This window comes from Brassica oleracea, chromosome C7 (assembly GCF_000695525.1).
Source record: "Brassica oleracea var. oleracea cultivar TO1000 chromosome C7, BOL, whole genome shotgun sequence".
NCBI classification, from domain to species: domain Eukaryota; kingdom Viridiplantae; phylum Streptophyta; class Magnoliopsida; order Brassicales; family Brassicaceae; genus Brassica; species Brassica oleracea.
In genome coordinates, this window is record NC_027754.1 from 18701438 (window position 1) to 18729312 (window position 27875).

The window sequence follows — 27875 nt, forward strand, 5'->3', positions numbered from 1 at the left end:
TCGGTGAGATAGTAAGCCAAATGATACTCTATTCCATTGACAGACAAAGTAACTTGCGGAGCTTGACCTTTTATTATGTCATCAAAAACAGGTGAGCGATCAAGAACATTGATATCATTTAAGGTACCTGGAGGTCCAAAAAACGCATGTCATATCCATAAAATCATACGAAGCAACCGCCTCTAACACGATTATGGGTTTACCCGAACCACGTAAATATTGACCTTTCCAAGCGGTGGGACAATTCTTCCACTCCCAATGCATACAATCGGTGCTTCCTATCATCCCGGGAAATCCACGTTGCTCACCAATATAAAGTAGACGTTGAAGATCAGCCGGTGTTGGTCTTCTTAGGTACTCATCGCTGAATAAATATATTATTCCTTCCACAAAATGTTCCACACATAACCGAGCTGTCGTTGCACCGGGTCGGAGGTATTCGTCCACAGCATCAGCCGCATAACCATATGCCAAGACACGAATGGCTGTTGTACACTTCTGAAGTGGAGAGAGACTAAGCCTTCTGAGAGCATCTTTCTTTTGTCGAAGAATTCAACCTCATTGGAGAGTCGATCAACAACACGGATGAACAATGACTTGTTCATTCTAAATCGTCGCCGGAATAGATTGATAGAATATGTTGGAGTTTCACTGAAATAATCATTCCATAATCGTAGATCGCCTTCTTCACGATTTCTTTCGATATGAATTCGTTTTTTCCTTCTTTTCCTTTCTTCTTCTTGATCACCATAATTTATGGAAAAATTCTCGAATGTTTGATCAAAATATTGATCAAAATTTTCTTCATCTACTCCCTCAAAAGTGTTATTAGAAGATGAAGCCATATATGTTTTGAAAATGTAAAAAGTGTTTTGCGGATATCTTCGTGAATTTTGAATAATTTTGTATAAGGAGAAGGAGAGAAGAAGAGAAGAAGACTTGGTGAATTTTGAATAATTTGTATAAGGAGAAGGAGAGGAGTGTTTTGATCAACATGAGTGTTTTTAAAATCTTGCGACTTGAATATACAAAATCTATAGAGTAAGAGAGAACTTGTGACTTTATATAGAGCAAGAGATAACTTGTGACTTGAATATACAAACCCATCATACTTGCATAACCAAAACCCATGCCGTGACACAAACATACAAACGTGCATAACCAAAGACATCTTCTCGTGACACATACATACAAACATAACAATATAATTCTTGTGACTTGAGTAAACCGACAACATCTTGTGACTTCTCGTGACAAATTCTTGTGACTTGTCTTCCATCTCGTGACTTCTCTTGCCTCTGTCTCTATGCTTCAAATGGTCCTACAATCATATACATGTAAATGCATCAGTGACTCAAGCAAAATGCGAACATAGTTCATGTAAATGCATCAGTGAACAAGGATGAATAAAGACATACAATACAAGAGGATAAATAAAACCGAGCATTTCACATTAACATGAAACAGAACATTACACATAACATGAAACAAAACATGTAAACATAACATCTAACAGCACATGAAACAGAAACATCTAACAGCACTTAAGACCAAAGACACTCGTTTTTGAACATGACATAGACACCAATTACCCAACATCTCTGTTATTAGCTTCTTCTTAAGCGCTTCTTTATATTCAGATAGTGGGTCTTTTTTTAGAAATGAGACTGCCAAGCAATCCCATCTTCGAAAGTCTCTCTTTCATTGCCAAGTCTTTTTCTTTAATAGACCACATGGTCTGAAACTCAGAGACAGCCTGGTGATCTGCGATGCTTCTCTTACCAGAGGCTCCTTTCGCTGCCTTCACACCAGGAGGACGCTTGGTTGGTTGATCACCGAGATTGGAAGTCGCTTGAGAGCTTTCTGATTGTGCTCCATCATCACACTTTCTCTTCTTTCCGTTTCCATCAATCTTGGCACTAGCAACTTCACACCATTTCTGGTCATTCTTCAGCTTCTCCCAAGCATGGTGAAGATTAGATTTAATCTTATGATCATTGTAGAAGATCTCGTGTGTCGGCTTAACAGTATCAGCCTCATTCTGACCACTTGTTTTCTGTCTTGTTGCAGCCGAATAGGAGCCACAAAACTTGCACACAAGATCTTTCATCTTCTGCCACATTTGCTTACACTGAATAGCCTCTCGCTTGGCACCTCTTTCCACCTTTGGACTATCTGCATAGTAATCTGCAATTCGTTTCCAGAAAGCACATGCTTTCTGCTCATTGACCACCACAGGGTCCTTGCTGGTGTTTAACCATGCGCTAATGAGAACCAGATCATCTGTGACTGTCCATTTCTTTCTTTCTCTGTGCTCTGTTGGTGAGTCTTCACAGAAGCTGGAAGTTTCAGTACATTGAGTACTGAACACTGGGAGTTGTGATGATATGAGCTGACCACCATGTGAATAACTCGCATAAGGACAGGGTTCAGGAAGGAATGGATCTTGTTGACTATTCAAAAGGTCAACAAAATTGGATGACTGACTATATGGATTCGTAGAATCCATATCCGAAAATGGCAGAGAATATAGAAGGCAGAAGAAATGTGTTTTAAGAGGAATAAAAGAGAAGAAGAAGATCGTGTTAGATGATGAAAAGGAAGAGAGAAAGCACCCGATTTAATAGAAGAAAAGCGAAGAAGATGATCTTGTTAGATACGAGTCTTTTAATTGTCTTAACTCTTTGAGTTTAGTTGAGTTGAGATGAGTAGACATCTATCTAACATATTTTTTACTACCACACAGTCCTAACGTAGCAGTAAAAGAAACATTCATCCCAAGCATTTATACTAACCATTACCTAACTCTAACAAGCATTTAACCACCTAACTACTATCCAGACAAAAGCAGTTAAGTAAAGAGTAAGAACATGAGGAGCTACACTTACCTCACCGACAGTCTTTTGTAGTGGTTGCTTCTCGAAGATATAGGAGGAGGAGCTTCAGTCGAGAGCTCAAAGAGTGTGAGGCAGGAGGAGTCCATAAAAAGCCAAAGGTCCCTGCCATAATTAACAACACAAATTGTAATCAACACTAACTATAATTAAGCTTTCAATCACCATAAACTGTAATGAATCTTACAAGTTATGTTACGACACTAACTCCATTTCGACAAGTGATGTTACAAAGAAAGCTCTTAAGCAATCAACACAAACCGTAATGAATCTTACAAGTTTTGTTACAACATAGACTGCAATCGACAAGTGAAGATTAACTAACCTTTTCAGTGTATCCTCATGACTTTTTAACTAAACAATCAGACAAAAACCCACTAACCATGTAAGAAGCCTACAAATTTCGATCAAAGAACCAAGCTTTACAAAAACCCACAAAACTAAAAACCGTAATCGCCTATAGTCCAAGAAAACCTAATAGATCTACGCTCTCAAATCATACAGATAACATCCAGTGGAGCTTAATTAAGCAGAAGCATGCATCGAATAGTGAATTGACGATGGATGGGGCTTACCTTCATGATAGAGTCATCGGAGGAGGAGACGTCGTGAGGAGAAGATGAGAGACGCCGTGAGGAGAAGACGAGAGACGCCGTGGTAGGTTTCGATCGGTTTCTGACGGAGAAGACGAGAGAAACCGGAGGAGACACCATGAGGACCGAGACAGTCGCCGTTCGTGGTGGTTTCGATTGGTCTTCTGACGGAGAAACGACGGACGCCGGAGGAGAAGCCGTGAGGAGAGTCGTCGTCTGTCGCCGTTTCGATCGCTTTTTGGAGCGGAGACGACGAGAAACCGCGATAAATGAAAAAAAGAAAGAAAACAAAAAAAAATAACAATTATAACGCTCCTATGCTTGACACGTGGTTGAAAAACCAAGTTAAAAAACGCTCCCCAAAGTACCAAGTTAAGGATCGGTTATTTCCCATTTATTTTGTTTTGAATTAATTAATTGGGAATTTCCTTTAAAAACCCACTCAGAGCCAGCGATAATCTTGGTCTTAGGCTCAACACCTAGGAGATTTATTTTGTCATGGAGGTCGGTGTGAGCATGTCAGAAACACTGAGGTACAAGCTAAAACAGGCTAAAAACAAAAGCTACATCTATGAATCCAGTTTACATACATAAAAGGAAAAATGATTGCCAGCTACCTGAAGTATCGGCCACTACATGACTAGCCATGCCAACTTTAAAAATGCACACTCAACTACACGAAGTATATGGATTGCATGCGAACATCCCTGAACTATATGTTGTTATGTTACTAACATCATTAGCTTAATTTAATATGTCGGAAACGCCACGTGGATGTCGGAGATGGTAACGGCGTGTGATTTGTCGTTTGGTTAATTGAGACCCGAGATCGACCCAATTAAAAAAAACCCGACCCAACCATTATTAAACAAGAGTTTTATTGGGCCACAATTGAGACTTTTGGCCCAAAAAAAACCTAACCTAATATTTGGTCTCTTTCTTTCTCGCGACAAATGGGGACAATCCCAGAATCTAGGGTTCATTCGAAATCGAGAGAGAAGAAGGGGTCCATTTGAAACTTAAGTGACGAGGGTGAATCGACGGTGAAATCGCGTTAAAATGAGGTATGTGGTTGATATCATAGATTGTTTTGTTTTTTTTTAATTTGTTTTTGTTTTTAAAGTGTGTTTTGTTTGAAATTTGTTGCAGTCAAAAGGCTTCACCATCGGTGAAAGTCAATTGTCATCATTCTGGAGTTTTCAAAAAGACAGGAGACAACTTGGAATTTGTTGATGGAGAGCTAGTTGTGCTTGAAGTAGATTCTGGTTATGTCTTCACTTCTTTGATGTCGAAGCTGATTGAGAGAAGAATCATTATTGGCAAAATGCGGTTCAAGCTCCCGTATGAAAGTCTTGAAGATTGTAAACCTTTGTGGGAAAAAGTGGAGTTTAACAAGAAGAAGTTGGGAATCGCAGGTCGATGGTATAAGGAAGTTGATCTCTACATTGAAAAGGATGTTAGGGGAATAGAAACAGAAGCAAGCATACCTGAGAAGGAAACAGAACCAAGCGAACATGAAAAAGAAAGAGAAGACAGTGTACCTAAACAGGATAAAGAGACGATCATTGAAGAGCATCATGAAGATGCGACCATTGAAGAGCGTCATGAAGATGCAATCATTGAAGAGCGTCATGAAGAGGCTGAAGGTGGCGAGGTTGGAAGTGATGATGAAATTGAAGATGCCACATATGAGGGTGAAGCATCAGTTGATGAATGTATAGATTCTGAGGCAGAGTTGTCCGAGAAATCAGAATCTGATGATGATGTTGAGGTAGTTGAGGAGGAGATAGAAGTTTTCAAAGATGTCAACTATGAAGAACAAATTTCAGATGAGGATGAACAATACCCTACCACTGATGACTCATCAGGTCAGGTGACGAAGAAGAACAAGCTGAGCGGTTGGTGAAAAGAAATATGTTCTCGCAGTAACATTTATGTTATCGCAGTCTCAGGAGGACATGGCGAAGAGAAGGCGTCTTAATGAGGAAGCTCAGTTGGAGGGAGAAGTTTAAGCTCAACTACAAGCTCAAGAGGAAGCAAATGATGAAGCACAAGAAGAGGCTGAGATGGAAGCTGATTTCATGGCTCAGTTAGGAGGAGACGAAGCACACGAGGAGGCTGAAGTTCAAGATGTTTCTTCTACTACACCGCAACCAACTCAAGTGCTCCGTAGAAGCAGTCGCTTGGCTTCATTGTTGTTTGGTTGATCTTGTTTTAAAATGTTTCAAGTCTCGGGTATCATGTCTTTTTGTGTGTTTGAAGGTTTTAAAATGTTTCAACTCTCGGGTATTAAGTTCTTTTTGGATTAAATGTGTGATGTCTTGGATTAAATGTGTGAAGTAGTCTCTATGACTTAACATTCACTGACATTGGGTTGTATGATTTTAAACCTTCCATCTTTATAACATTAAGTCTCCTTTTGGTTGAATATGCATGAAGAAGATATAAGATAAAGAAAAAAACTTCAACTAGAAAGATTCAATACATTATATCTCAATGGATATTACCTTTGCTCAACAACTTCACAAATTCATTACAAATGCTCTCTTCATCTCCATTACTACAGCCTGGTTTCTCCGGCTTCTGCTTCTCTAACTCCATACGAAGAAAATTGACAGTGGCAGTTAGTTCACTTATCCGTTTTTTCTTCTCACGAATTTCATCTCTTGCTTCAATCAAAGCCCTCTTTGGCCAACCATAGACTTCTTCTTTATCAAACCACTCAAAGTAAGAACAAGGGTCATTCCCTCCTTCCTAATGACACAACAAAATATGTTATAACCCATCCCATTGCTACTAAAACATCCAAGAATCATTTTTTCGATTTTCACCTTGTACAATTCACACCCAAAGAACTTTCGGCCAGGATTCTTGTCTGTCCAAGCCGTGAGAATCTTTGCTGGCAACCGACAAACACACAATTTGCGACCACCATAACCTCTGTTCCTACTGTTGCTTGATGACCCTGATTTTAGATCCTTCTATCGAACAACCATTCAACCACTCAAATCTCATATCACAATCGATCAAAAACTAAACATCGAGCATCTGGGTTCTAAGAATCTTACCTGTTTAGCTCTGTTCAATGCTGTCGCTTCACTTTAATATCTGCTGATTTTGGCCTCTGGGTTTCTGCTACAAAGAGGATGAGTTTTTCTTCGACAAAAAGGATGAGGAAGAAGCAATTGGGTCGGTTTTTTTTAATTGGGTTGGGTCGGGTTTTCTTTTTAATTGGGTCGGGTCGGGTTTCAATTGACCAAACGGCAAATCACACGCCGTTACCATCTCTAACGTCCATGGATGTTTGCATGCAATCCATATACTTCGTGTAGTTGAGTGTGCATTTTTAAAATTGGCATGGTTAGTCATGTAGTGGCCGATACTTCGGGTAGCTGGCAATCATTTTTCCTATATAAAATGGTTCAGGTGTTACGTACCTCTCCATTTTTAGGGTCACCATTATAAACCGGACGTTCTGGGTTTCATCGTTCCTAATGGTTTTTATGCCCCTTAATTCGCTAACAAAATCTGCAATTTAATGGTCAGCAGGATGTTAGTTTTGTTTTCAAATAAATTGGTAAGAGAGAAACAGTGGTTAGGTTTGTTATGAATCATACCTGGTAATTCTTTTGTCCGTGCCAGTAACATCAATTGTTCATTCATGCATATCTCCGTCGGGATGGGGTTTATAGTTTCGGTAATATCAACGAATATGGACTTCCGTGAACCTAGCAGGCTAATATAAACGGCGGCGGTCGAGAGGCAGTTGAGAGCTTGAATCGGACCAGTTTTAAAATGGGGATTGTGAAGAAGATTGTCTAACGGTTAGATTGTTCGAGAGTTTCGCGAGGGTGTATATATTTACTGAATACAATTGCAACGGACAGGAAGCTAAATGAATTCATTAACATCTATGGCGTCATGGAAAACAAAACGTTGAGGGTTCCTCCGACGACATCGAGACGACACAACAAAAGTCAAGAAGCTTTTTGATAAATGGGCCAAAGCCCTATCGAAAGGACATCATATAAGCCCACATATAAGTTACGGTCTTATGTAAACGTGAACAAATTGATTGGCCCATAAATATTTCTGTGTACGAAAAGTGTTTGTTGAAAAATTGAAAGTGTCAGGTGTCCAAAAAAGCCCCTAGATGATTGCTGAGGTGGCAGCATGAAGAAAGAGAAAAGACAATTTTATCGTTATAGATAGCTATACATAATAGATTATATACTTTTAATATTATAAGTTTTGATAATTTTACTGCGTTAACATTAATTATATAATTTTATTCAAAATATAAACTAATTAATTAGATGTAAAACATATGATAATATTGGAGGGGATCCATTAGGACAGAATTTATACTTCGAAAGTATGGCACTAACGTCGGCTACATTCATGAGTGCAGTGGCTAATCTTGTACCCGCCATAACTTCATGAGTGCAGTGGCTAATCTTGTACCCGCCATAACTTTTATCGTTGGCATTTTTGTTGGGTAATAGACTAATACACATATCTTTCTTTTTTGACAACATACTAATACACATGATATCAAAGCATACATGTGTGTGTGTTTATGTATGTAACATATGTATATGTATATATCAAAGGTTGGAGAGATTAGAGTTTGGAACAGCCGTAGGGAAAGCAAAAGTATTCGGGACAATAATGGGAATAGGTGGAGCGATGCTGTTCACCTTTTACAAAGGCTTTCCTATTCAGCCCTTGAAGTTCGACATTAACCTTCTTCCTGGTACTAGCACCGGCCATGTGGCTTTGCTGGCTTCTGATCACCGTGTGTTGGCAGCCTGTTTGGCCCTTGCTAGCTGCTTCTCTTATGCTATATGGATCATTTTACAGGTGAGTAACATATGCATTTATGTAAGGGTTTTGTGTTTCTCTGAACGATCTCAGTTCAGGATTCATGGTTATTAAAATATATATATATATATATACACGCATCCTCTTTCAAAAATAACATATACACACATCCAGTGATGAAAGATATGATGAAAGATACATAATATATATATGAGTTTTTTTTGGTATACAAAATTTTCATTACAGGCAAAGATGAGTGAAACATTTCCTTGTCATTACGCAAGTACCGGCTTGATGAGCTTAATGGCCTTCTTCCAATCAACTATCTATGCATTGTGCGTAGAGAGGGATTGGTCACAATGGAAGCTCGGGTGGGACACTTTTTTTTTTTTTTTTTAAAGGGCCTTCAAACCTCTTTGTATTTATTTTTACCAAATGAATGTTTGGAACTAACACTATTAGGGAACAGTGGGAACAGCATTAGTAGTGACACTAATTACAATTAGTTCTAGGCTAAGGGGTCCACTCTTTGTAGCCATCTTCAACCCCCTCTTGCTCGTGATTGTCGCCTTGGTTGGTGTTTTTTTATTGGACGAAAAGCTTTACTTAGGAAGGTAAAATGCAATAAGTTTTGAGGATTTATAAATATATACTCCCTCTGTTTTCTAATATAAATCGTTTTAGAATTGTGCACATAGATTAAGAAAATCATTAATTTTTTATATTTTCTAAACAAAAATATCATTAATTATTTACCTAACCACAAATCAACCAATACTAAAACAGAAGGTATATTATCATTGGTCATCTAACATTAAGTGTTAATAAATTTTACATAGAAAACCGAAAACATCATATAATTTGAAACATAAAAATTTCTCTAAAACGACTTATATTAAAAAACTGAGGGAGTATATTATTATTTATATACTAACATTTTTCTCAAAATTTTTGTGTACCGGGGGCAATATTGATTGTATGTGGTCTATATGCTGTGTTATGGGGAAAGCATAATGAGATGAAGAAAAGGATAAATGAAGTAGTTTCATCTCACGAAAACGAAGCACAAAAATCAGTTGAGATTATCGTTGTCAGTGGTAGCAACCGGATCTCTTCTATAGAAATGAAAATGACGGAAAATGGTACTATAAGTGAAAGAAAGGACGGTGTATCATGCGTCGACAGAGAAGAACGGACGCTGGCGGATCCAAGATGATATTTTACTGGGATCAATATATCAAAACAAATTATTAGTAAAAATAATATAAATATAAAAATGAGTAAATCGTAAAATGTTATATGCATACTATTTTTCAAATTCATAGTATTTCAAATATTCATATTTTAAATCTAAGAACAATAAACAAAATCTTAAGTTTAATAGCATATATAAAATTAAAAACCTACATAACTATAATCAATAAATTTCTTATCTTTAATTATATATGCAAATTATATAATAATTAAATGTATGATTGATTAAGTGTTTTTTTTGGTAATTTATAGAGACAAGTAGCAATAATTAAAACCGATGTCAAACATAAATTTTCTTAACTACTTACAGTTTTCACACAAAAAAGTTTGTTACAACTAAAAAAGAATTTAATGTCTTAGTGAAGTACCGCTTACCTTAAACTACTTATAATGGGCATGTTGAATTTTTGCTCACAATGAACTTGTTGAAAGAAAAAAATTGATTACGTAGATTCAGTTCAATTGAGAACTTGTCAACTAGTTGAAAGTTAAAAATGTGAGGCCATAAATGATACTTCCTCCGTTTCATAATACATGATGTTTTACTTTAATGCACAAAGATTAAAAAAATTATATTTTTCTAAAAGGTAGTTCTAAAAATATAATTTAAAAATTATTCAACCAATTACATAAATGACTACAATATCTAATTGGCTGCTCGGTTTCCAATAAAGTTAAAAATAACATAAAAATATCGAAACATCATAATAAAACATCAAAAATCTTCTAAAACATCATCTATTCTGAAACGGAGGGAGTACATGTTAATAGTTGAAGAAATGTATATATAACAATAAAATTATAATTTGAACTCATTCATTCTATAAGAATTTTTTTAAAAAAATTATACCAAAGTTCATGATTTTTTTGGTAATCTATAAATAGATTTGGATACAGAAAATATCATATTTCATTATAATGTTATATTACCTCTTAAACCACTATTTTGTGTTTTAATTTTTCTTAAAAAAAATTGTGTGTGATTTAAAATGTTTATTGTTTGTGAATTGAATCTATTGTACTAATTAAATTATGTTTTTTTTTAAAACTTTTGTGTGTTTATATCGTATGTATTTGAAATTTCATAACTTTATTTTTGATAATATTAATTTTGATTTTATTTTAAAAAATAGGTATGAATATAAATTAAATATAAAATAAAAATTATGAAAACTACGTTATATTACTTTTTAAGTTAACTATAATCATATTTATAAATTATAAATTATATTATAGAATATGAATTATAAATAGTGATGTATATTGTTAAATTTTATTAAGTAAAACCATTATAAATGTTAAAAAGAAATAGATATTGAACAAGTAAGTGGGAAAAAAATGATATGAAATGTTAAAAAAATGTTAAATATACAAAACCGTTGTACATGGTCTTATTATTAGATCCAACTCTCATGATGTCAAAAAAGAAGAAGATCAAACTCTAACGCAAACGTGAAATCAAGGATGGTCTTTAGATTCTAAGGGATCTATACAATTTAATAAAAATAAATTGTTTTTATAAATTGAAGATTTATATTTATGTAAAGAGAAATATTATCGGATAGTTCTATAATGTTTTTGTCATAAATATTTTAAATAAAGATCACAAATAACCGAAATAAGTTTTATTAAATAGATGAAAGACACTTATATCTTTAGGTTTGATTAATTTATATTTAAGGTTTAGATTTGAGGGGTGGGATTTGAGAAATAAGCTTTAGAATTTTAAATAATAATAATAATAATTAAGATTTTTAAAATAATTTCAAATAATTTCAAATTTTTGTTTTCAAAACAAAATTTCAATTTTTAAAGTAAAAAATTAAAGTCAATAAAATTCGAAATAACTTTTGATTCGACTTTTTTTAACTTTTTATTATTTATTTAGATATCTTTTTATATTTAGATATCTATAAAGTAAAGATATAATTATATTTTATCTTTATAATGAAATTTTGGTTATTTTTTTTGTGTATTCGTTTAGTCAAAATAACTCTTTGGGTACGACTAGTGACCATTCTGAAAACAAGAAAAAAGAAAAGAAAATGAACGTAAAGGAATAAAAACAAATTTTTGTTCCTTCTCAATTTTAACAAGGAATGAGAAGAAAAATTTATTCCTCGTGAATTGTGATATTTTTTAGGAATGTTAGAGAATACATTCTTTCTCGTCGTTCCATAGTCACCATTCATACCCAAATTATAAAATTGTTTAGAAGATTTTCCCTAATGTAAGTTGTTTCTTATATTTTAAAAATCATATATCGATATTTCAGTTCACTATGCCTAAGACCAAATTTGACCCAATTCTATCTAGGGCTGGACATTTTTTCTGTTAATTTTTATTTGATTCGTTTCATTTCGATTCGATCCAAAAATCCGTTTATCAGTAAGTCTTTCAATCAAAGAAAATATTAAAAATCAATATTCGTTAAAAAAAATTAAATCACAAATACTAAAAAAATTTATAGTCGGATTCTAATCCGCTCTATCCTTTATACAAATAGATGTATATGTACAGTTTAATATAGAAATTTAAATGTATAATTTTATATTATTATCGTTTTACCATTTAATTTTGTTTAATTTAATTTATAAAATTACTTATATAAGTATTAAATTAAGAAAATAAGTCTTTATAAAACCTACAATTCTTCTAAAATTTTTTGTTTTATTAAATTTTTTAATTAATTTAAAAATTGATGAACCATATAGTTTCACTAATCTTTATTTTTATTTCATTTTACGTAAAATATTTTTTTTTTTAAAACAAGCTTGTAAAAGTTTTTCTATATTTATTTGTATTGAACAAAGTTGATGAAATATCCGTAAATATCCGTAAGTATTCACAAATATCTGTAAATTTTCTAGATTTCTGGAAAACCAGATATCCGTATTTTTTGAAGAAATACGAATCAGAAAATTAGATATCCATAAAATACGAAGCAATTCTAAACACTGAAAATTATGGTAATATTCGATCTGTGCAAACCCCTAATGATATACCCAACCCGGTTCTTTATAAAGATTGGATTACAAAATGAACATGAAAGGAAGTAGATTGATTGTGTTTAAAACTAGTAATCGTAACATAGAGAAATAGAAAGAACTTTCGGTGATAGGTTCGAAAGGATCGAGTGAAGAGATTGAATTTTGTGAACGAAACCGTAAGCCCCTTTCAATCTTCGGTGGTTGACGGTAAGTACATAACTAACTATAGTTTTGTTACGAATGTGCACACGTTTTAGAATCTCAGGCATTTTGTTTTTATCGACAATAAAAATATTCGCTGATCCATAAAGAATCAATGTTAAAATCTGATTGGGTCAAGATACGATACAATACACCAAAGAATAAAAATGAAGCATGCCAATTGAATATGTATTATTTTATTGTTTACGAATATAATTTGATTTTTTTATGATAAAAAATTACTAATGTCTAGGCCTATTTTGTGTTTATTTAACTATCTCCATCAGTTTACTCTATTTTTTACTCTAAAATAGAGTAACTATATTTTAGATTGAAAAATAGAGTGATAAACAAAAAAAACAATTTACTCCATATATAGAGTAAACCTATTTTTTACTCTATTATAGAGTAAAAAATAGAGTACTATTGGAGCATTTTTATTCTAAAATAGAGTGCGGTTGGAGATGCCAATGTAATTTTAAGAATTTATCTTTCATGTGATATTTTGAAAAAAAATTCTTTTAATGTTAATTAACAGTATCTTCATATATTTATCAGCCACTTTATATACTTTTACATAAACATACATGTGTACATTTACGTGAGCACCTAGAACTAAATATTCACCGCAGATGAGTATTCTAATTCTCTTGAAATTTGGAATATTCTCTTTTTAATGTTTTTCTAACCATCCACTAAATTGTAGTAAAATGATATGTCTTACATTTTATTATATGTCTTAATAATTTTTGTTTTTTTTTCAACTATTATCTAGATTTGATTTGATTTTGCATGCATTTAAAAATTATAATATGGAACGATTGGTTCGACATAAGGATTGTCTAAAATTCATATAACATGAAACCAAACAAATAATAATAGTTTTTGGTCTATAACCGAAAAATAAAAAACTTCGAGTGTTTTAACCGAACAAACCAAAATGAAAATGAATATTATATTTTTAGCAGATTAAAAACTAAAAAAACCAACCCAAAACCAAACTGATATCCAAACATAATGTCTTCTTATCTGAAAAAAAATAACAAAATTAATAATTTCATCTTGCACAAGGCGTGAATTGCTACTTAATGTGCTTTTATTATTGGATAATGCCACTTGCGCTCCAAGTAAACCATTGGATCTGATGATCTATCATCTGCTATAAAACAGTTGTGCAAGTTAAATGAAAGATATTGGACAAAAAATGAAAGAGAGAATCCACAAACAAAATTTTCAAATCTGGATCTTTACCAAGTGTACATCGCTATACGCATGTTGCTTATTAACATTAATAACAGAGTTTGTGTCTGGTAAGACACCTAACAAAAGCACGGAGAGCATGCTTAGCACGTGTCAGCACCAACCAAAAATGGTGCTTACATTTATATCTTTATTAAATTTACAACTAAAGTAAAAAAAAAAAATAATAGCACTTGCTATGTTGTTACAATATCATTTTGGCTAAAGTAGTAAAACGCATTACCATTAGCATACGAATGTTCGCGGCACCAGCGTACATGTCTCGTAAGTATTTTGTTTCTTTTCTCAAATAAAAGAGAAATAAAGACGCTTCTACCAAAGAAAACAAAGATGCTTTTGCAATGCTCTTGAGATCTCGTGGATGTCCATTAATTAACACGATAATAAATAGTTTCTTCTATTGACAAAAAAAAAGTTCCTTCTTTTTTTTTTTTTTTTTCTTTTTTTGCATAACCGCTTCAATAGCATAATATATTTTCCCCTTTCCTCATGTATTTGCATTGTAGTAGATAATCTATATTTTCACACTCAATAAGCCTTTAAGGTTTTACCCTTAACAATTTTGCTACTTCTTTTTTGGTGCAACAACTTTGCTACTTTGTTCACCAGTTTCCATAAACAAGCACTTGAATTTCACATTTTCTTATATCATTTACTTTTTTCATGGTCTCTAAAACTGAAGTGGAGCACAATGAAAAAGGTATAGTGGTATTTCAAAGACGAAGATAACTTGGCAGATAAATAAAGCTGATCAAGGGATTTATTATAGCAGCACCGGATTGTTAATGGTTTGAGTGGGCATCAAAGTAAAATATAGAAAAATTTAGGGTGAACTGGAGAAATGTTGGAAGAAGTGAAGGCTGTAATTGCTATGCTTGTGGTCCAGTTTATTTTCGCAGGAATGTTCATTTTGTTTAAGATAACGGCCCACGATGGTACAAATCTCAGAATCCTAGTGGCTTATCGTCTCTCCTTCGCTACCCTTTTCATGTTTCCCCTCGCCCTCATCTTCCAAAGGTTAAACCATTTTTTTATGTGCATTATGTTAATCGTATATAACCTTATCTATGCATAACCCATATTAAACCACTTGTTGGGACAAGTGAAGAAAAGAAAATACATCTTCGAATGAACATGTTGGAACCCGGCATCCAACATATATTAATTACTTACTCAGATGTTATTTGTTTTTTGTTAAATTAATTACTCAGATGTTATTGTAATTAAACGTTTTGTTTTGGTTTCCATGTGATCAGGAAGAAGCGACCGGAATTTACACGGAGACTGGTCTTATTAGCATTTCTTTCGGGGTTGCTTGGGTACTCAAAACTATATCTTGTCACTTGACGATCATAAAATATAATTTATATACATGAAATTTAGGGGATTATGTAATTCATTTTTGACTGCTTTACAGAGCGGCTATACCAAATATTCTCTATTTGCCGGGCCTGGTTCGTACATCAGCTACATTTTCGACTGCAGCCAGTATCCTTAGTCCGGTGATCACTTTGTTATTGTCATTGGCTTTTAGGTAAGGCACATTGAACGCTCTATATATCATACCTTTGTAGAAAGAGTATGATCTATTCATTTGGTTGCACAAATTATACATTAGACGTATAAAAACTTTTTTGGTTATATATGTGAAGATATATGTGTTCTCATTTTTTTGTCGAACCAGTAGTTCTGTGTTTCTACAGTTTTCATATAATTTTTGATTTCGTACTATAAAAGAAGTCAAACTAACAAAAGATACACCAAGTAATAAATGTTACATATACAAAAAAAAAACGGTAATTCATTTGTTTTACTTGTAAATTACACCATTAGTTGTAAGTAGATACTAATTACTATGCATGACATGAGTTATTATAAATTTGTTTTACAAAATATCATCTATTTTAAAGATAAAATAAAAAATAGAGTTAAAGACATCAGTCTTCTATTTTTAACTTAAGACGTCAAACTTTCCGCGTGCAAAATTTTATTTTTGGCAAAGCATATATAAATGAAACTGAAGAAAATTTAATCAAGGGTTAGTTCATTTTCACGAGAAATCGCAAGCTAATGATGCTTTTCATGCTGATAAGCTCGGATGCTTTTCATTATGATATAACAGGATGGATACTCTACGGCTGGGATCAAACGAAGGGAGAGCTAAGCTTCTGGGTACACTTCTTGGTGTTGGTGGGGCTCTCGTCTTTGTATTCTATAAAGGTTTTGAGCTTCATATTTGGTCAACACACGTTGACTTACTTAAAAGCTCTGGTCAATCCTCTGGCCCTGCCACTGAGAACCACCACCACATCTCAATTTCAGGGGTTCTTATGGTTTTTGGCTGTAACGTTTCCGTCTCTCTTTGGTTACTATTACAGGCAAGGGCTACATTTTTCATCAAACATTACTTCAAAATAAATATTATATATACAGTATTTATGTATATGTTACTTCAAATAAGAACATCAAAGAAGTGAGCCTTGGAAATCTTATTTGAAGTAATGTTTGCGTTTCAAAATTTAAGAGAATCATATTACCTCCTAGACATTTATATACATATATATATCTACAACTAAAGATATTTTTTTTACCAAAAAAAAAAAAAACTAAAACGAAGGATATATTCTTTGTAAAGTAATACACATACACATTTTTCTGTACCCATATCGTCATTTATAAATTTATGTTTAATTCTTATTTATAATTGGATTTAAAATGGTGACGAAAAATCTAACAATCTGGTTCATGTTTTGGGTGTTGAAAAGATGTTTCAAGAAACGCAAAATGTGTTTTCTTACAGGCACAAATAAGCAAGGAATTTGGAGGACATTGTTGGAACATAAGTCTGATGAATGCGACGGGAAGCTTGGTGTGTATGGTTGTTGCTCTCTGTTCGGAACATAACTGGAATCAATGGCTATTAGGGTGGAACATTAGCCTGCTTACTACGGTTTATTCGGTGAAAAAACAATATACCTAATGATTTAGTATCATTTAGATATAAGTCTAAACGCACATATATATATATATTATATATATGTATGTATATAAAATGTGTGTTTGATACAAGTTTTAAAATGTTACCACAACGTGTAGGGAGTCGTGGTTTCAGGGCTAGTCATGCCTCTTGTTGCTTGGTGCATTGAAAAAAAGGGACCGTTATATGTTACGGTGTTTAGCCCTATAAGGCTGGTGATCGTTGCCCTAGTCGGATCATTTGCGTTAGAGGAAACGCTTTATTTGGGAAGGTACACCAAACTTATGATTTTGTGTATGGTATATGTAATATGTGAATGTCACTCTGTGCTAATTTTGCAAAACTTACAGTTTAATTGGTGCAATAATAATGGTGGGAGGAGTATACCTAGTGGTGTGGTGTAAAATGAAGGAAAAGAAGAGTGTCTCTACGACAACGGACCACGGTGAGACAAATAAGAATATCAAAGAAGTGAGCCTTGGAAATCCTCAGCAGTAAATAACAGAGATGTCCCGTGATTCAACCATATGGCTGCATCATAAAAAAAGTCCTTCGTAGAAATAGAATATATATATATATATATATATATATATATATACGAGACTTAAAATCCATAAGCCTCTGCTTTTGTTTCTAATACAATTCTCATCCTTGGCATAGCTTTGGCTCCCATTCAAATGAAATTGCCTTCTTGAACTCTCAATACCCGACCTATACCACGTTGTCTTCTTTCCTTAGGCCAGACCACGTCCACGTTACATTTTAAAACAGTTTGGTGGTAGTTCCATTTTATATTATCTTTTCTGCAAGGTTAATTTTTTCTTTTTGTAGACCCCTTCTGAATTAAAATGTATAATGTTTTAGGTGAAAACACAAAAGTAAAAAGTTACTTTTACCTAAAAAGCATCACTAAAAATATGAATTAAAAATAATTAATTCAACGCATTATAAAATCCATTATGAAATATAATTGACTGTACATTTTTCAATAAAATTAGAAGTTATCTAGAAAGTTGAAAACATCTCATATTTTTTAACATAAAACATTCTTAAACATCTTGATCATTTGGTTCTGATCTTTTCACCCACTCCTCTTGATCCTCCTTGCCTTCCTTAAAGTTTCATCTTATATAGGATTGTTTATCTCTCTTTTAGTGAATTTGATTATGTTATTCATGGGCGAAGGTGTATCAATTGGTCGTAGGTTGATTGTTGCCTGTAACTAGAAGTCCAAACTAAAAAGAGCAGTAGCTAAAATTTATGCCAAAATATTTCAACGTATAAGGTGTACATGTGAGAATGTGTACGAAAAAACACTAGGAGAGAATCATGACACGTGCAAATAAACTATCGGTCAAGCCTGGCAACGGAGACATTTTTATATATACCCACATACAAAAGAGAAACAAGAAAAGAGAGAAGAAATTGAGAGATATAGAACGATGAAGACGCAAGTGACTATACTAGCGGCTCTTATGATTCTGGTGGCTTTGTCTTCCACCTTGGATATGGTGACGGTAACAGAGGCTCAAGTAAACTGCATCGACAGTTGCACCACCGGCTGCGTCAAGCCCACCCGTGAGTATTTTCTTCTTAGTCTCCCATACCATCCATTTAGGTCAATCCTTTTTAATATTTTATACTTCCAGCAAAAGAGACGATCCGATGCCACCACGAATGCGACAAAAAGTGCAACCGAGGTAAAGTTACTAAAGTATATTGTAAAACTCTCTACCGGACCGGTTGGTGATACCTCTTTCATCACTAACCGGTTGGTTAAGGTTGTAGGATGCGTTCTAATCTACCATGTAACTTATCAGTATTTTCTATCCATGAAGCTAATTAATACCGTGTTTGTCTACTATGATCGTGAGTTAATGTTTTTGTTTTGCAACTGAATGAACCAAAGGGGGACTCGGACCTGACATTGATGTACTTTTGTAATTGCAGGTGGTAAAGGAGGAAGTGAGACTGGCGCTTAAACTTTATTTTCACTAAGATCCACAAAGATACAACTGTGTTGTAATCTTATCTTTATAATCCTATTCCTATCTTTCTAAAACGTATTATGCATATTGTAAGTTGTAACCAATAAATCAAGTGGTTGTAGTTCATCGTTGTGTTAAAATGGTAAAGGATTTGTCCTATAGATCAAATCCCTCCCACCAACTGTGGACCTCCTTGTTGGCTTTCTATATAGTCTATGCTTCTGGGTTATTCAGTTTTCTACATGCTTCTGGGTTCTGAATTTTAACATCTAATTTAGCTCGGTTATTAAAACATAAAAAATAACAGCTACAATGCTTAATTGAGAGCTAGTTCCTACTTGTATTAACTTAATTGTAGCCAGTTTGCAATACAACTTAACATCCATGTTAGATTTACGTCTAACTCACGTCTTGTCTTTTGTTTCTCCATTAGATACAATACAATCATACAACTCTAGGGTAGGCCAAGCCGAAAGGCTCATGGCCCACTTCCAAATTTACAATAGTAAGGCTCAGGGTCCATTTTAAAATATACAAATATGTATTACTTCAACAAATAGACCTAAAAATGTTTTACAGGTATTATCAAGACTTCAATTTTGTAACTAGAATTTGAGATCAAATTAAGCAACAACGTATATGACCTAGTCGTATATTTGAATGGTAGATGGCGCCTAGCTATGTTGGTCAAGGCGAGAAAATGAGTACCACCAATACGCTAAAAATAAACTGATACACCTAAACAAACTTAGGTTTTGGAATCTAAGAGCATCTTTAGTGGTGAGAAAATTTCTGAGGAAAACAAAATAATGATAATTGAATTATAAAATATATAAAAAACAGCTAAACTAATACTCTAAAGTTGTATACTTTTAAAAAATATTAATTGAAAATATTTGAATTGATTAAATACTATTGGTTGATATTTATTGGAAAATGTATAGTAAAATAAATAATAAATTCAATTGTAAACATTTATTATATTCTTAATACTCTATATTTTTTTTTCTGAGAACATAGGGAGTAATTATAGGACAAGTGTTAAGAAAATACCTTCTTAAAGAATACTCTCTCTCTTCACTTTCCTATTGATCTTATTAGCTGAGAAACTTTCAACAGCTCCCCGTACGCTCTAACACAATGCCTTAAATAGTAATCCAAATCGAACAAAGTTTGGCCCATAAAATACTACAGCGATCAAAGAAAAAAGGATTAGATACGTGATTTTTGGCTATGCAGAAGGATATATACGTGAGGGTCGGAAGATTTTAGACGAATTGCATAGGAGTCTTCAGAATGATCTTCGTTCTTCAAATTGCTTCTTGGATGCTGGCAGCTGGCTTGACCAGTTTATGTAAACTATTTATTGGGAAAATATCCAATATCGGTAAACCGAACTAAACCGAAACATCGTCTCAGTATATAGTTTTAGATAGACTAAACAATACCAACTCTAACAAATATTTATTTATATCCTTTAATTTGAACACTAAGATAATTATATTTTATTTTTAGACTAAGATATTATTATGTGGAGAACTATTTAAATCAACAATGTTCTGTTTACAGTGATAAGACTCCAAGTTCAACGGTGTTTAAATCTCTCTTTAATAACAATTTGATTAAAAGTTTATAACAAACAAAAAAAAAGATGTAAAAAGTCAACATTATCGTTGGGTCTTTGCTTGATGCAAGGCGTAGGTCATGCGGCCTTGTGGACAATAATGCTTCAAAATGTCCACTTATTACAATTTTCATTCTCTTTCTCTCTCTCTCTCTCTCTCTCTCTCTCTTAAAGAAATACAAATATTTAAAAAATTATCATTATAAATTCGCTAATAAAATCCAGAGAAGAAGCGTTTGAGAGTATAATCCAATTAAAAAGTTAAAAACTTTTTTATTCTTTAATTATTTTCTTGCTGTCTCGTGAATGAACTATTAAAGAAAAATCAAGAAAAGCTCCCGAGTACTGGAAAAGAAGAAGAAGACTTTATCTTTCTTTTTTGTGTGTGGTTCTTTGACTTTTATGGGTTCTTTTGTTTTAGTTTTAGGCTCCTACGGATCTGCTTAAATCCTTGTGATCTTGTTTCTTATTTGGACCCAGATTCTGTTCTACTTTTGCTAAGTTTCTTGATTTGGTCGGAGAAGTTTTTAAGTAGGTTTGGTGGTTCAAGATTTAAGCTTCTGGGTTATCATCACCTCCTTGTCTGAAAGGTTCATACTTTACCCTTCTCTTTCTGTCTTTTTATGTTTTTATATTCTTTTTTTTGACATCAAAGTAAATATTATTAAAAACTCAAACTGGTTCGTTTAGGCCTGCTGCATGAGCGAGCCCTTGATGAACCAAAGTGTTTACATTCTCAAATCTCAAAGCACGTGATCGTCCTCCCTTAGCTAAGGAGTCCGCACGGAAGTTTAAAGAACGAGATATATAAGATAACTCAAATTTTTGAAGGCATGTAGCAGTAGCTTTTATGTCTTCTATTTCATTCGCCATTGAAGGCCATTCCTCCTCTTTTAGGATGATGTTGACCAGCTGCTGACAGTCAGATTCAAATCTTACTCGATGGAATCCGCGGTTCGTGACCTCTTTCATAGCCCAGCTTAGGCTCTCCGCTTCGGCGTGAAGTGGTGCTTGTGCGCGAGTGCAGCACCTCTGTCCTTCTAAGATAATCTCCTCATTTGCAAATGACACAAAGGCTAGCCCCATCCATTCTTCTTTAGCCGAGAAGCTGTTGGTTCATATCAGAGTTGACTGCCGCGGTAATAAACCGGAGTGTATCATCAATGTTCTCCGGGTTCGAAGAAGAGAACAGGTGGTGAAAATATTCAGTTGCTACCGCTTCTATTCCTTCCTCCGTCTCGACCCACTGCCCCATCGAGTCTTTCAGTCGCGTGATACGGTTTCTGGCTCTCCGCTGCTTCGTCTTCGCATGGAAATACTTAGTATTTCTATCTCCTGCTCGTAGCCAGAGGTTCCTACTTTTCTGTTTCCAGTACAGCTCCTCATCTCTGTAGGCCGCACATAGCTTCCATTTTATATCCAGCTCTTCTTCACTTGATATCCTGTCATCTTCTTGCGCTCGCTCTAGTTCTTTTTTAAGCTTCTCGATCAGTTGTAAATTATTGGAAGGGTGCTTCTTCTTCCATCGTGAGATAGCTCTCCGACTCTCCCGGATCTTCTCAAAAAGACTGGCATCGCGGTCTAGAGAAGACGATGCCCATGCTTCCTTAATTGTATCTTGGAATCCTTCTTTTCCAATCCACCGCCTATCGAATTTGAAATTTCGCTTGTTTTCTTTTTTCCTGGATTGGAACCTTGCTAGTATAGGTCTATGGTCCGAGCCCCATCTCAATAAATACTCCACATACGTGTGGGAAAACAGTTGATGCCAATCTTCATTGCCGACTGCACGATCTAGACGACATCGTACTCTCCCTGCTCTTGTCCGACCTGCCCAAGATAAGGGGTCTCCTGCAAATGGAAACTCAATCATACCACAGCAAGCAAGCATATTCTTAAATGGAAGAAATGATGCTTCAGATCTTTTTCTCCCTCCTTTCTTCTCCGCATTGCTTGTAATCTCATTGAAATCGCCTATCAGTAACCAGGCGCCGGTCCTTCTTAAGCCCATTCTCGATAGGCGTTCCCATACATTTTCACGGCATTCCACCACCGGATCTCCATACATGAAAGTGATATACACTTTATGTCCTTCAATCTGCGCTTCTACATCAATCATACGATTATTTGAAAAAATAATATCAACCGCAGAATCATTCATGTAGAACAAAGCCAAACCACCGCTCCTACCAACAGGATCCACGGTGCATAAATTGTCATAACCAAACTCAATTTGAAAGTCTTGCATAAAAGAAAAATTATTTTTTGTTTCTGAAAGAAAAAGAAAACTAGGGTGAAAACAGCGGTGCAACTCCCTTAGGTGTTGCTTAGTCAGGTAGGCTCCTGCCCCCTGACAGTTCCAGGCGATGGCACTCATATATGCGTACTGGGTGGTTTCTGGGACCCCACCGAACCTGATACAGTAGAAAATTTTCGGCCTTTAACAGCCGAAGGATACACCTCAATACGAGGGACCACTGTTGCGCCTGAAACTCTCCCGGGATGTAGACGCCCTTGTTTAGCCTGTTTGCCTTTAGGAGAAACACGCCCTCTGCTTGCGAGCTTCCTTGACGCTGCTATTCCTTTTGGATCTGGGCTTCTCATTCCCCGACGCTTATTAGTGATAGTGTGTTGTTGTTTCTCTGGCGGGCCTCTTTTGGATCTATCCAGCTCCTCGCTTGCTTTTGTTCCTGCTCTTTCTATCTTTTCTTTCTCTTTTCCTACCCCTCCCAGAGCTTGATCCTCTCCCCTTTTCTCCTGCTGAGTTTGTTTTGCAACCTCCTGAGTTTCTGGTATCACTACATCCTCCTCCATGCTTTCATCAAGGAGATCATCATCTTCTAGCATTTCTTCGTCCATATACAAATTAACACTTGCATATTGGTCCATCATTTGATTTATCTCCTCCTCACTCATTAGCTGTTGATCATCCTCAGTTGTTTCTTTATCTCCATGTCCTGTTTTTCCTTTCGCTATTTCTTGTTCCCGCTTGTCTCTTATTCCAGGTGAGGAAAGATCCACATTTATAGATGACTTCTGTAGCACTTCATTGGCTTTCTCTATGTTAGATTTTGCCCCACCCTTTTCCACGTACACCTGATTCTCAGGGATCTGCATGGGAATTGGTTCAGAAATTTTAAGAACTCCACTAGCTACACGCATGGGACCCTGGTTGTCTTCTTTCTCACAAGTTGTCCCTACAATGGATTTTCCTTTGATTCTTCGCCTTCGTTCCTCCTCTGTTTCCGGCACTGCATCACGCTCATTTTCCTGTCCAACCACTGGCCTGGCCTGTATATCTGTCCTTCTTTCTGCTGCACGGACTGGTTGCCATTCCAACCTAGGCGCATTCCTTGGTTGGTGTTCGTATCTTCTCTCAACGTGATCACTCATATTGTAGCGATGATACTCAGAGACCGTACGTTGAGAGTCTGGAGAATTTCGGTTTGATCTCGATGACAGTTCAAATCTCCTCCCCACATTAGACTGCGACTGATGGCGGTTCTGGTTTTTAGGACTAGAGCCTTTTACTCTCCAGCTGGAGGATGATGCAGAGTCTCCATATCGGCTTCTGTGGACGTTATTCTCCGAGCTTCTTTTGGACGATCTCGCATCTTCTCGTATATCTCTGTTGTACGGATGATACCTCTCCCGATCTCGGGGAATTTTTCCAGAAGAGTTATGGTCAAGTCTATTCCAGACATTATTTTCAATATTGTCCCTTCTACTCGAGATTCTAGCACGGAGGTCTCCATGTTCTGTTACTCTACCCTGCTCTGTTCTTCTTCTATCGTTCCTTCGTAAGGGAGGTTCCGCTATTTTCCTAACCCATTCTGGACTCTGCGATTTCCTCATCTGTGCATCGAACCTCGCCCTCGTATCCAAACCTCTTACCGGGGCGGAGAAAGCCTCTCTAGCAGCTAGTTCTTCCTTCTCTTTTTTCTCCAATCTTGCAATACGATTTGCTTCTCTCTGTTCTGGGGCCAGCTCCGGACAGGTACCTTCCTCATGGGAGATTCTCTTACACGTATAGCAGTATCGGTGTAGTTCCTCATAAGACAACGACACCTTGATCACGTCTCCGTTTGCGTATCCAGCCTTACGTTCAAATTGTAGAGGTTCATCTGCGTTTATTTGGACTCGAACTCTTCCATTCTCCACGTCTACCTTATCAACCTCTCCAAGAGCCCCTCCTATGCTTCTGTAGGATTCATCTTTTTTATAATGTGTAGGTACACCAGTGATCGTCACCCACAGGAGGAGGAAATTTGGATAGTCTTCATTGATTGTTGGGGTCCATCTTTCCAGCGAAAAAGTCCATTTATTGAAATGGCATGGTCTGCGAAGCAACACCTTCTGGAGGTCCTCTTCTTTATCAAAATCAAATTGAAACTTATTATTCCCAAGGTTTGTTCCGCGTACTCTACCCTCGACATCCCAGATCCTACGCTTTGGCATGTGCTTGATTAGGGCATCCACGCTCCGTCCATCCTGATGAAACATTCTCCCCACAAGGGAGAGTTTGTATTTTTCAACTAGGTCTGTATAGTCAAACTCCGGGACTTTTATGATCTCCTCCTCCTCTTGAAAGCGTCTCCGGACATGTCGGGAGTTTTCAGCCTTTGATCTTTCGTTCCTAGTACGGTACATCGTAGCCGCCCGTACCAATACAGCAGCGCCCTAGTAAAGGGGAGAGTTTGAGTTATCAAAAACAAACCGTCAGAAGCTAGTTTTCTTGATGCTCACGGTAGTCAAGGATCTGTTTACAAAAAAACAAAAAAGCACTGCAAGGGGCAGGAAACCTAGGACGAGAGGAGTGTGGAGTAGTCTCCCTCTCTCCTATAGTCGTCGTAAAGCTCTAGATCCTACGCCTTGTCAGAGAAGGCTCAGATCTGAAAATCGCCTTGGTCGTCGCCCAAAACCCTAATTTATGTTTTTATATTCACTGAGATTATATATGCTCTAACCTTAAATCACAGGTTCTTGTAACAGTTTCATCTGAAAATTAACTAAAATCTTGACTTTATAGGAAGTAAATCAGATGAGTTTTTGAATAGTTTCCAGATTGAATTTATATGGTACATATGAATCCGTTTTATGTGATCTGGATATAGCATTTGGTGAATTGATGTCAGATTCTCTTTGATTAACTATTATTTGTCATAAAGAAAAAAAGGTTCATGGTTTGATTAAAAGCTGGGTATGTGGCCTAGTTTCTTTATTGGGCATGCGATATATCTTTTTCTTTCCCAAAGCTGTAGCCAGTCTTCTTTCTCTTTTGGCTCTTTTACTTTTTTTTTATTTTTATTTCTTATTAAGGAGAGGTGACTCAGATTTGCCAGGATTTGTTTCCTTATGTAACAGCCACTGGATTCTCTTATCTCAATCTGAACAGTTCTGGTTTGTAAAGAAAGAGAAATGTCGTTTAGGAGCATTGTTCAAGATTTGAGAGATGGGCTTGGGAGCTTGTCGAGGAGGAGTTTCGATTTCAGGCTTCACCACAAAGGGAAGTCTCATGGCTCTTCGTTCCGTGAGTACTCGTCTTCTCTTGACCTCTCGCCTTTGATAGTTCAGACAAGCAGATGGGCTAATCTTCCTCCGGAGCTGCTCTTGGACGTGATCAAAAGACTAGAGGAGAGTGAGAGTAACTGGCCTGCAAGAAAACATGTCGTTGCTTGTGCTTCTGTGTGTCGGTCTTGGAGAGCTATGTGCCAAGAGATTGTCCATTGTCCTGAAATCTCTGGGAAGCTCACTTTTCCAGTCTCCCTCAAACAGGTTCGCTCACTTTCGTGTCCTGTAAACATCTTGTTAAGTTCAAAACAACTAATGAAAAAAGTTTATGTTTTACTCTTGTTGATTCTTTTCAGCCAGGGCCACGTGATGCGATGATTCAGTGTTTTATCAAACGAGATAAATCAAAGCTAACCTTTCATCTTTTTCTTTGTTTAAGTCCTGGTAAGTTTTGATTGTTAAGACATAACTATGCTTGTGTTTCGGATTCACTAAAACACAAGTTAAACTATTTTTTTTTGTTTTGTTTTTCAGCTCTAATTGTGGAGAATGGGAAGTTTCTTCTTTCAGCTAAACGGACTCGTAGAACTACTCGGACCGAGTACATTATCTCAATGGATGCTGAAAACATCTCAAGATCTAGTAACTCTTATCTCGGAAAGCTCAGGTTCTGTCTGAATCCTTGCTCTCTTAGTGTGATTCTTCTGTTTTTTTTTTTAATACCAGGAGGTTCGGGGCCGAAGTCTGTAATCCCCCAGGCCCGAAACTACATCATCTAATATTAGCTTAGTGTGATTCACATTCATATATTTCTTTCTTTCTTTCAGATCAAACTTTCTTGGGACGAAGTTCTTGGTGTACGATACACAACCACCACCAGACACATCATCTTCTTCTTCAAGTGCACTTATCACCGACCGAACAAGCAGAAGCAGGTTTCACTCAAGGAGAGTATCCCCCAAAGTCCCATCTGGAAGCTACAACATTGCTCAGATCACATACGAGCTCAACGTGTTGGGCACACGCGGGCCACGGAGAATGCACTGCATCATGAACTCTATCCCAACTTCATCTCTCGAACCGGGAGGCTCGGTTCCAAACCAACCTGAGAAACTCCTCCCGCCTCCACCGCGCTCCTTTGACGACTCGTTCCGGAGCAACATCTCATTCTCCAAGTCATCATTCGACCACCGCTCCGTAGATTTCAGCAGCTCTAGATTCTCGGAAATGGGAGTGTCCTGCGAGGAAGACCAAGCAGAGACGAATTTCAAACCGTTGGTTTTGAAGAACAAGCAGCCGAGGTGGCACGAGCAGTTGCAATGCTGGTGTCTGAATTTCCGTGGACGTGTGACAGTTGCGTCTGTTAAGAACTTCCAGCTTGTGGCCGTGAGACAGCCGCTGCCAACGCAAGTGGCAGGCAGCTCAGCACCAGCGGCTCCTCCAGAGCAAGACAAAGTGATTCTCCAGTTTGGTAAAGTGGGGAAAGATATGTTCACAATGGATTATAGGTATCCATTGTCAGCGTTTCAAGCATTTGCTATTTGCTTAAGCAGCTTTGACACCAAGCTCGCTTGTGAATAAAGAAGAAACAACACTCGTCATCTCCTTCATGCTAATCCATGTCTCTCTTTATCTATGCCTTTTGGTTTCTTTTGACGAACTCATTTTGTCTTAATACTCAGTTGTTACTGTGGTGAGAACCAGACGTCTACTATTAACCTCTTTTCTATTCTAAATCATTTGAAAACATCTAGTGTTT

At 35.9% G+C, this 27875-nt stretch overlaps 4 protein-coding genes and 1 long non-coding RNA gene across 5 annotated transcripts; 3 read left to right on the forward strand and 2 right to left on the reverse strand.

The window, feature by feature from the left end:
• Window positions 1–1636: 1636 nt before the first annotated feature.
• On the reverse strand, window positions 1637–3607 carry LOC106302761 (glutathione S-transferase T3-like). Its single transcript, XM_013739204.1, has 4 exons — window positions 3470–3607; window positions 3220–3248; window positions 2889–2999; window positions 1637–2453 (listed from the first exon to the last, which is right to left on the reverse strand). Exons 1-4 carry the CDS (start codon window positions 3605–3607, stop codon window positions 1637–1639), a joined length of 1095 nt encoding a protein of 364 aa, XP_013594658.1.
• A 2373-nt stretch (window positions 3608–5980) lies between these two features.
• LOC106302762 lies at window positions 5981–7958 on the reverse strand. Its single transcript, XM_013739205.1, has 3 exons — window positions 7914–7958; window positions 6319–6468; window positions 5981–6241 (listed from the first exon to the last, which is right to left on the reverse strand). Exons 1-3 carry the CDS (start codon window positions 7956–7958, stop codon window positions 5981–5983), a joined length of 456 nt encoding a protein of 151 aa, XP_013594659.1.
• Window positions 7959–14857: 6899 nt separating this feature from the next.
• On the forward strand, window positions 14858–17491 carry LOC106305420 (WAT1-related protein At1g25270-like). The gene is made up of 7 exons (XM_013741793.1): window positions 14858–15033; window positions 15273–15335; window positions 15434–15550; window positions 16139–16394; window positions 16817–16975; window positions 17113–17264; window positions 17344–17491. Exons 1-7 carry the CDS (start codon window positions 14858–14860, stop codon window positions 17489–17491), a joined length of 1071 nt encoding a protein of 356 aa, XP_013597247.1.
• An 888-nt stretch (window positions 17492–18379) lies between these two features.
• On the forward strand, window positions 18380–19214 carry LOC106304717. The gene is made up of 3 exons (XR_001262815.1): window positions 18380–18571; window positions 18643–18693; window positions 18944–19214. It is a non-coding gene; the product is annotated as an uncharacterized LOC106304717 (long non-coding RNA).
• Window positions 19215–20763: 1549 nt separating this feature from the next.
• On the forward strand, window positions 20764–27855 carry LOC106306373 (tubby-like F-box protein 10). Its single transcript, XM_013742965.1, has 5 exons — window positions 20764–21195; window positions 25970–26380; window positions 26473–26560; window positions 26651–26783; window positions 26944–27855. Exons 2-5 carry the CDS (start codon window positions 26024–26026, stop codon window positions 27695–27697), a joined length of 1332 nt encoding a protein of 443 aa, XP_013598419.1. The 5' UTR covers window positions 20764–21195; window positions 25970–26023; the 3' UTR covers window positions 27698–27855.
• The last annotated feature ends 20 nt before the right edge of the window (window positions 27856–27875 follow it).

Bases quoted from the DNA above. Each gene is read 5' to 3' on its own strand.
- LOC106305420 (XM_013741793.1), top strand. From the start codon at position 14,858: ATGTTGGAAGAAGTGAAGGCTGTAATTGCTATGCTTGTGGTCCAGTTT. The intron at 15,336-15,433 runs GTACTCAAAACT...ACTGCTTTACAG, and splicing joins TTTCTTTCGGGGTTGCTTGG to AGCGGCTATACCAAATATTC. The intron at 16,976-17,112 runs GTGAAAAAACAA...CACAACGTGTAG, and splicing joins TGCTTACTACGGTTTATTCG to GGAGTCGTGGTTTCAGGGCT.
- LOC106302761 (XM_013739204.1), bottom strand. From the start codon at position 3,607: ATGGTGTCTCCTCCGGTTTCTCTCGTCTTCTCCGTCAGAAACCGATCG. The intron at 3,249-3,469 runs GTAAGCCCCATC...CTGATTGTTTAG, and splicing joins CCGATGACTCTATCATGAAG to TTAAAAAGTCATGAGGATAC. The intron at 2,454-2,888 runs GTAAGTGTAGCT...CCTTTTGAATAG, and splicing joins TACAAAAGACTGTCGGTGAG to TCAACAAGATCCATTCCTTC.
- LOC106306373 (XM_013742965.1), top strand. From the start codon at position 26,024: ATGTCGTTTAGGAGCATTGTTCAAGATTTGAGAGATGGGCTTGGGAGC. The intron at 26,381-26,472 runs GTTCGCTCACTT...GATTCTTTTCAG, and splicing joins TTCCAGTCTCCCTCAAACAG to CCAGGGCCACGTGATGCGAT. The intron at 26,561-26,650 runs GTAAGTTTTGAT...TTTGTTTTTCAG, and splicing joins TTTTCTTTGTTTAAGTCCTG to CTCTAATTGTGGAGAATGGG.
- LOC106302762 (XM_013739205.1), bottom strand. From the start codon at position 7,958: ATGGCGGGTACAAGATTAGCCACTGCACTCATGAAGTTATGGCGG. The intron at 6,469-7,913 runs GTACAAGATTAG...GTTGTTCGATAG, and splicing joins CACTCATGAAGTTATGGCGG to AAGGATCTAAAATCAGGGTC. The intron at 6,242-6,318 runs GTGAAAATCGAA...TTGTGTCATTAG, and splicing joins TTGGGTGTGAATTGTACAAG to GAAGGAGGGAATGACCCTTG.